The 9,392-nt window shown below is 38.9% G+C and overlaps 1 protein-coding gene across 2 annotated transcripts; it reads right to left on the bottom strand.

Annotated features, from left to right (window-relative positions):
- Window positions 1-590: 590 nt before the first annotated feature.
- On the bottom strand, window positions 591-9,343 carry tmem87b (transmembrane protein 87B). 2 transcript variants are annotated; one of them, XM_078273135.1, is made up of 19 exons: window positions 9,167-9,343; window positions 8,288-8,348; window positions 8,099-8,190; window positions 7,869-8,003; window positions 7,716-7,769; window positions 7,336-7,477; window positions 6,957-7,018; window positions 6,377-6,560; window positions 6,181-6,280; window positions 5,989-6,082; window positions 5,154-5,225; window positions 4,498-4,606; window positions 4,253-4,311; window positions 4,060-4,163; window positions 3,894-3,964; window positions 3,718-3,788; window positions 3,479-3,531; window positions 3,341-3,371; window positions 591-2,537 (listed from the first exon to the last, which is right to left on the bottom strand). In XM_078273135.1, exons 1-19 carry the CDS (start codon window positions 9,314-9,316, stop codon window positions 2,496-2,498), a joined length of 1,686 nt encoding a protein of 561 aa, XP_078129261.1. In that variant the 5' UTR covers window positions 9,317-9,343; the 3' UTR covers window positions 591-2,495. The 2 variants fall into 2 exon arrangements, with proteins under 2 accessions (XP_078129261.1, XP_078129262.1); XM_078273136.1 differs by having other exon boundaries at window positions 3,718-3,785.
- Between the last annotated feature and the right edge of the window lie 49 nt (window positions 9,344-9,392).

The following is a 9,392-nucleotide window of genomic DNA, read 5'->3' as shown; positions in this document are numbered from 1 at the left end:
ACTTTTTTTGTTTAAGACAAATATCATACTGTTTGATTCTGTCTTATTATCAGTTTAGAGAGAAAGCATATATGATGGATCTTATATGATGGCTCATGATGTCTTCTCAAAAAAGACATCATGATGGCTTTTAATGGTGATTTCATAATTATATAGTTGCAGTTGAGGTATTTGGGCTCTTAATGTTTGGTATTTTAGAACTAAATACCATGATGGTCCATGAGGGATAATAGTTTCACTTTAAAATGGCTTTCATTTCAAGGGTTTAACCAGTTTGTTCTCCAAAAAATAACATGTCAATATGACAAACACATTGGGTTGTTTGTGAATTATTAATGTTGTTTCAGCCCTCTTGGTCACAAGTCTATTAAAGGCTAATGGCTTGAGAGACAACTCAGGGTTTATATTTTCAGCAACTGGGCTTCATTCTCAATCTCCTCTCAGTATTTGACTCTGTGTTTCATTAACATCATTTTCCTCACAATAGCCCATTCATTCAACAGTTTCTTCCCTTATTTCCTCTTGAATCTGGTGTTTGCAAAACAGCTTTAAGAAGAAACAGATTTCAACTGATGTAGCAAAATCACAACTATAGTAAAATATGCATTTTTATTGCCAAATTAATATTGAAAAGCATAGACCAGGAAACAAACATTCTTCTGTGTTTGATTATTATTTAATCTGAGTGTACACACTCCTGAGAAGGAAGAGAGAAGAAAATTGCTGGTATGAAAAGTTCAAGCCCAGTTCTTCATGACAAAAAACATAAAAAGACAAGTCATATTATCCAGACACCTCTCCACCTGTGGAATTATGAAATAACAGGAATCAGCCAAAACCCATCTGTACAAATAATCGAGGTCTGCAGGTGTCTGCAGTTTTATATAACAGGACAGCTTGCCATTACAAGCACAATTATTCAAGGTTTCCAACCAATAAAAAAAAAACCCCGGAACAGTGCCATTATAAACCCAACTGATCAACTTTTGCTTATGTGAACCACATAACTTATCTAATGTGTCATACTATGGAATGGCCTAGACAGACAAGTCAAGAACATTTACTCAAGACAACACACATAAAGATGACAACAGCATTCCAACTCCACAACTTCACTGACAAAAACACCGGGGTGGCCATTTTCAGAAAAAAAGAAAAAATGTTAAGACTTATTTAACAGAACATTCATGTTATTAAGGTGTCTGTAAAAAACACAATATTTTTTTTATCAGCAAAGAAAGCAAACAATGAAAAAGCAATAAGAAGTTTGCCTGACATATTGTGAGATTATTTGGACTTCAATGTAATTAAAAGAATGGAAGCACACATTGTAAACACACTTGAGAGTAAACATGGGTGAACACACTCTTTAACGTATAAGTACACTTGAAACAAATAAATAATGAAATGATTTAACTCCATATTAACAAATATTGCTTGTCAGAAGACACAAAACCTGCCCACCCACCCACACACACACACATACATACAGTACAGCAGATTCAAACCATGACTGCAAACGCCCAATTCTACACTTCTGAACCCAGTTACATTTAAATTCAAAATGTACAAACCACTTGTTTGTGCTTCATCCCCCTCACACTCATTCACACACCGATACTGAGGATGCCGGACTCATGAAAGACACTTTCATACACATTATTCTAAATTACCTGAACAGTTTAGGCCTCATACAACAACTACATGTAGGCACAGCTTTGATCTTCAAGGTGCATGAGAGCAAATGTCCTATTCAAAGTCAACGTGTTTGATTTTTGTTTTTCTCCTCTCAGATTTTAATGTTGGCAAACAGAAAAAAAGAGAAGTATGCCTCAGTCACATCCAAAACATGTTTACCAAACTTGTACAACATTATGTATTTATATAAAGAAAGATCCAGTTTGAAGTGAATTAATAAACTCATTTTAAGTAAAATTCTCTGTCTCTCTTCGGGCTGTAAAATTAGCTTTGATTATACATTATTGGTGTTAATTACTGAGAAAAGGGCCTTTTAATTATTTTCCCATCATAAATAAGAATCCTATTTTATCACAACCAACCAATAACATCTGGATATCTGCAAAAAGACACTTAAAATATATTTGAGAGTGTGTTCATGCATGAGGCCCACTGTTCATAATTCTCTGACAACATAAAAGTCACATGAACATAACAGACATAAATACAGCATTTGAAGGAAACATTCTCTTTGGAAAGAAAGGCTCAAAACTGATCATAATCAGGGAAATAGTGAACCAGTTGGTTAGTGAAAAGACAGTTTTCCTCTGGTAGAGTCCTTTGCTCTTTGCGAAGTTAAGGAAATGAGCAGAGCTTCCTCTAAATTGTGGCCTGCATCCCCCTGCGAAGTAGCTGCTGTATGGGAAGATCCTCTGAAAAACTAAATGGCACTCCACCCGACTGGAAATCCTAGAGAAAACCCTGCAGCAGAGTCAGGGATAGTTGTGTTCTCCCTCCATGTTTGGAAATATGTTGCCTCACTCCAGCTTTGACATCTCATATCTGGTTGTCATGATTTCCTGTGAAATAATATGCAAATATAAACTAAATATTTTTGTCCAGGCATATTAACTTTTCATTTTCAGATTCATGTTCTATATTTTACTGGCCGTGTTGCCTTTTTATCTCCCATCCTGTCTATGATTTCTCCTCTTCCTTGTGCCCTCTGGTCCTGCTCTTCTCCCTTCTAGGCAAAAGACTCTGACTTGACCCTGCTGGCCAACATTCCCCTGGCTCTGCTTGACTCCTCTCTATGCTGGTGGATATCCTTTTGTGCACCCACAAAGCAGATTTTATCAGCTGTAGCTAGCTAGCTAGCTAGTTTGTAGTTCTCATGAGCACACCCCGCTGTGACATAGCGTGGTACTATAGCACTACAATACATCACTGCTTTGCAGGGTGTGGAAAAAGCATGTTGTCACCACTAGTTGGCAGGGCAAGCTAAATTGTTCGACAGGCCTGCTGTGCCTAGTTACAGTTGCTAAACTATGATTGGACAATCCCTGTCTGGGGGCGGGGTTAAGCAAACATTCAGTTAGTGTATGCTTGATTTCAATGTAGGCATGAACACAAAATGTGTCTGAAAGACCCAAAAATTCATAGATCCTGTCACTGTGTCTTGAAGTCGGTCCTTATATGGCCACTAATACAGCAACTCCAAAATGAGTCACTAACATTATCAAGCAAGGCTTTCTCTCTTATACCTTTTATTTGGACAAAGTTACTCATCTCCACATAGCAAGACCAGCTGTCTCTGGTCAAATAAATAAGGTGCATGAAGCCTGTAATTATATCTATTTATAGATTCTAAAGTCATTCATACCTCATCTGAGTCGAGCAGGACTGGTAGAGCTCTGCAGTGACAGACAGGACCAAAGAAACTCTGTTAGAATCACACATGCCTTGTATGAAAACACCTTGTTGGATTAATAGATTATAATAATTTTGATAGGATGCTTACACATCAGCAAGAGAGCTAGGAATGTTATCCTCCACCCACTTCAAGTCTTCCTCCTGGACAAGTGGAAAAAGAGAATGAAAAAAAGTAAATACTGCCATCTGCTGAAACATGTGACACTGCACTTCTTAAACTTGGACAGCTACTCTTATCATAGATGCTTATTTTTTCAATAAACCACACTGAATTAAACTAATCAATACACAAATATTCCAATTCAAGCGTGCAGTTGTGTTACTGACTGGGTTTATTTCTGCAGGCTTCACTGTGCCATTTGTCTCGTGTTTAGACGCTCTCAACTTTATGCCATCTGCTGTGAAGAACAAACACATGGGAAAGAAAAATAAATAACGCTGTTAGAAACTCCAAATGTTTAGTGTTCTGGGTAAAAAGTAACGCTCCCATGATGTTACTGTACCAATGTTTGTAGAGGCGAACTCCTCAATCTCCTCATCGTCAGAGTCATCAATGAGAGGTGTGAAAGCGTACCTGTGGACATGTAATCCAAGTAATTAATAAAGCACAGAATAAAGTGCCCAATTCAGCTCATGTTGGTGATTAAACAGTCCTAATGTACTACTTGCCTCTGGTTGTTTGCAGACGGTCTCCATAAAAACATTATGACGAACAGAATGGCGGAGAACAAGAACCTCCAGAAAGCATCTTCCACCCACAGCTCAATCCAATCCTTTACACAAAAACAGGTCCAATTATCAATCAAATGAAATTGGATACTTTTTTACACCACTACTGATGAACATGCCAAACAATACCCACAGACTGGCATTCTGCTAGCCGGAATTTCTTTGCTATCCAACCCATGAAAATGATGGAAGCTGAGGGAGAGAGGGACATGGTTAGAGACACAACTTTTAGTCTGTTTTCTGGGGATTCTCCACTGTGTGTATATTGGGACTTCTGTTTTCACAAGTTTTATATGGATGAAAATACAAATAACTAGAAATCATGAGCGCTGGCACAGAGCACAGTGTTATGATTGCAAGTGTAGTTGCACCACTTACCAATGACGGCAAATATTAGTGTATTTGTGAAGTGCCTGTAGAGAGACAACTTGACAGGGTTTCTCCTCAGCTTCAGAGTCTTGATGGTTTGTGCCAGGCTTACAAAGATGTTAGTGGCAGTCAAGGCAAACATGTGGTAGACGTTACATAGAAACCATATTACAAATGACCTCTACACTCGAGTATATACTAACTCTTTTCTCCAGACAGAGTCACATATAAATAAAAACAAAGTGGTCCCTTCACTTACCACTCAGTTATTTAACAGGAGAACCTGTAAAGGGTGGTTGGGCATGCAAATCAATCACTTCTGCCAATTCAGACCAAGACTGTCAATCAGTGGAAACAGCCAAATGTAATTGATTGTGCAACAAAGAAGCAGTGAGAATGGAGGATTTTATGAGCAGTTAAATCATCAAGCAGAAAAAAATCATTTAAAAAAAATAGTAAAACAATTCAGTGAAGGATGAATGAATAATGCAGGGCTGTATGTCTCTCTCTGCCAACTTGTACATTAGATGCTCTTTCACAGCTAATGATTATCTGGGAAAGGAAGTTGCAAATAAACCTCTCCTTGTCTAACTAGGCTCATGTAAAGGAGGTGAGGAGCAGAGGGAAACCACACAGGGAAAGGTTGTGGGTGCACAAAAGGATATCCACCAGCATAGAGAGGAGTCAAGCAGAGCCAGGGGAATGTTGGCCAGCAGGGTCAAGTCAGAGTCTTTCGCCTAGAAGGGAGAAGAGCAGGACCAGAGGGCACAAGGAAGAGGAGAAATCATAGACAGGATGGGAGATAAAAAGGCAACACGGCCAGTAAAATATAGAACCATTCACCAAAGTGCAAAGAAGAAAATACCAAATCATCCAACCCAAAAGGCAAGAAAACTCAAAATCGCTTAGGCTCAATTAATAAACCAATACATGCACATTGTTATCATAGGAGGGTATAATAACAATTGATTATTGGTGCTGCTGAGGAGTACACTGGAAGGATATGAACCAGATGGCACAGGAGTCGAGCACGGCCAGAACAATTGCTGTAATGAGAGCGGGGCCATTGTCTCGACCCTTGATTTTTGGCCCACCAACAAATTAAGAAAATACACAAACTGTGATGTCAGGTTTTACTTCAAAACACAATCTGACAACAAACCACAGAGCTTTAACACTGCACTTTTTCATATCAGGTTACAAACAATCCAGCAGTGATGAAACAATGAGTCAACTCATTGATTATCAGATACCTTATCAAGTTCAGTGTTGGTCATGAAATAGTCATTTGTCATTTGCCAACTAAGACGCAGGTTAGAACTTCTCATCATTGAGGATTTGCTTGCTTATTCAAATTGGTGTTAATATCTTCGGGTTTTTATGACTGTTGGTCAGATTGAATATGCAATTTAAGTTTTTACTTTTAGAATCTGTTATTGTTGACTTTTGTATAGACTGATCTCAATTTCCATTTACTTTTTTTTATAAATCAAAACTCACCCCAGTAATCCTCAGGACACCTTCAATGCTAGCAAAGGCAAAGTAGAGGATGCCGAGCCCCACAACTCTGTGCATTACTTGCCCCAGTCGAGGCCTAAAATGATAGAAACAAAGAAAATAAAAAGTTGATTGCTTGATTTTGTTTGTACAATCATTTTAGGGGTCCGTGTGTTCAAATATATGTTGACATACTTTATAATGCCATAACCAAGGCTGACGATGATGACGAGCAATCGAGCCAAAGTCCTCTTGAGGGCAGAGACCAGCTCGGCAAAGATCAGCAAGCCTGGAGCTGAAGGCAACAGTGACAGGGGAAAAATTACATTTACAAAACCTAACATCTTACTAACTCACATGAAACATGTAATGATCATCTGTAGACACTTACAAGCAGAGCCGACAGCGTTGGTGTTTTCATATTCGGCACAGAAGACAGCCTTCTCCACCATACCGAGAAATATGACCCCTGCAATCCAGAACTGGATCCTCAGCAGATCCTTCCAGTAGCATGCTGCCCAGATAAACCACAGCAGGGCGTACAGGATGTACACTATGCACATCACCATGTAGAACTACAAACAGAGTGACGGATTAGTCTATAAACACATATGGGAGCAATATGGACTATTCATTCAGTGACTTGCTGAGATTTGGAGTCAAATGTTGCTGTTGTATTTATGAAATGTAATTCACTCAAATCCTTAGGGTGGATTGTGCTGGGCTGACCAGAGCTTCAACTGTATGTTTTATTGTGGTTTAGGCACACTGTCCCTTTCGAACAGTGGACAAATCTTCTGACTCTGTTGTGTCATTGTTACTAACATGCCAAACCAAAAAACACAACCCTCCATTTGAGCCAGGAAAGAATGAATGATGGGCACATATTAGTGTACATATATTTTACAAATGGATAATTCATGTTTTTAAACATAAATCACAAAAACAGATGCTTTAAGTCATCTACTTACAATCATGAGAGGCCATTCTGTTATAGAAATGTAACCATGGCTGCCTTTCATCACCACATTAACTGGAAAAAAACAAAATCCAGACATTAGACAAATGTTTCCCAACACATTAAGAGTTGGTTTCTGGTGGTGAAAAGTTTTGAAATCTGACACTTTGGTGTCGGTGCAAAACAGCTTTGCATTTATGAGCCAGCTGCTGATTAGGGAAGTCATTTCTGCACATGAATGCACCCCCAACCAATCCATGTTTTCAACTACATATCCATGCAGAGTAAAAAATAATACATTTAGACGTTGTGTTAACGTTCCTCTTTGCCAGTCACACAATAAATTAGTTGCTTATGATGATGTAATTATGTGTTTAAAAAAAAAATCTTACCTGTTAAATTCCAGTTGGCATCTTGTTTATTAGACTCAATCTTTACAACTAGCAGGTAAGGCCCATCCTTCCAGGTGGTGGCTATGACATTCAGGGTGTTGCTATCATACTCCTCGGTAATCCATTTGGTGTCATTTTCAACCTGAATACAAAAGTCATGCATTTTTATCACTTTAAAAAAAATAAGTTTGTAATACTATGTATGTGGAAACCATTTTAAAAAACCAATGCACTAAACAAAACACTTTTATAGTTAAATACACTGAATCCTGGCCAATTATGTTTATTGAGTTACATTCCTGGAAGATTGCTCTCAAATCTTTGCTTACTTTAACTTACACTTTTCTATTAAAATCAAATAGCATTTAATGTTTTCTTACAGGCACTTCACCCTGAACAGGTGGACTGACTGGACGTGGATCCGCCTTGGCTTTCTGAAAAAAAACACAGACAGTTACCAGATGCTGAGAGATAATAAATGGCATGATGTGAAGTGTATGACTATGCTGAGGAGAGCAATGTAACAAACTTACTTTGAGCATTGGAAAGGAGTGCAGTTTACTGTTACACGTTATGGGACTGTATTTGTGTTCGATGTATTCTCCTTGTCCGAGGGGATTCGGATCCAGGCCCTCCCCACGATTAAGAGGCGTTCTTTCATACATTTCCTACAGCCAATGACAGTCACCTTTCAGCATTTAAAAACAATCAAGTCTATAAAGACTGAGTGATAATTAGTATGACATTAAGCTTCTATACTTACTTCAATATTGTTATATTCATTGTGACAGGGGTAGTATTTTAAATACCAGTGAATAGAGAAGTTCACCTCCTCAGGACAGCCAAAAGACACAACTAAAAGATAAAGACACAAGTGATGATAAACACAAGGGACAAAAAAAAGGGGCACGGCACATTTTGCGATAGGTCATGAGCACACTTCATGTCTTACCTTTCAATTCAATGTTGGTGTCTTTATACATTGATTTCCTTAACAGTAGTGGCCTTGAGGTCTGCAGGGTAGATACATAAAGTTTGAGAGCTGTTAATGCAACAAAGGATTATTTTTCCTTTTTGATCAATATATAACTAGTTTGAACCGTAGGTTTCAACTGATTCATCAAAAGACCTGTGTCAGGTGAATCAGGAACTTCAATATTGTCCATAGTGTGAACGTGTCTGCAACAGACTGGTGACCTCTCCAGGTTACACCTTGCCTCTCTTAGCACACCTGATACTGCAATTAGATATAGAGATGGAGACAACAACGGAGGGAATCTGAAACTTCTCAATAGTTAAATTATTGATCAAGGCTTTCTAGTTCTCCTTGGCCTAAGTCTGGCAACTGTGCCTTAATATTAATAAAGTAGCCTATTTGAATGCAATTCAAATTCACTTCCAGGGTGTTTTCATGTAGCTATATAACAATGATGTGTTGGGGGTTGGCAATAAAGGACCCAAAATAAAGATATATAGCACTGGTTCTCTCGGGAACTCAGCTAAGTAGCAAAGAGTCTTTGAACAGCTGTCTAAATTAAGCTGAAGCCAGCTAACGTTTGTTAGCCAACGGCTAACCTTAAAGTCCAGCCCTTCTCCACAAGGCTTGTGCTAATTCGCTAACATACTCTGCTCTTTCGGTAGGCACATTTTATCAAAATCCGCTTAGGATATCAAGTCGCAGTCAAGAGTGGTTAACGCGATACCATTCATGCAGGACAGATTACACTACTGTCTCCACACTCACAGCTGACAGCGAGCAGGCATAACAAGGCTAGCTAATGTAGCTAACGTTAGCTAACCGGTACTGTAGGGTTTCTGGTAAGATACTCACGTTTACAATGGTAATTTTCCAAACCCCTGTCTCTGGTGCTGCAACAACCGCATGTATGGTACTGAGTAAAACCACACAAAGGACTGCCCATGGGTAGAAAACTCCTGTGGTCGGACAGCTCCACGTCCTCATCATGACAGCAGCGGCCATGTCGATGTGGGAGTGAACAACACTTCCCTGCAGGAAGAGCGCCGTGAGCTAGCTACCCATCGGAGGAGGACTCTGA

The sequence above is a fragment of the Sander vitreus genome, chromosome 17, assembly GCF_031162955.1.
Source record: "Sander vitreus isolate 19-12246 chromosome 17, sanVit1, whole genome shotgun sequence".
NCBI classification, from domain to species: domain Eukaryota; kingdom Metazoa; phylum Chordata; class Actinopteri; order Perciformes; family Percidae; genus Sander; species Sander vitreus.
Note: the sequence above shows the minus strand (reverse complement) of the source record. Positions and strands in the feature narration are given on the sequence as shown.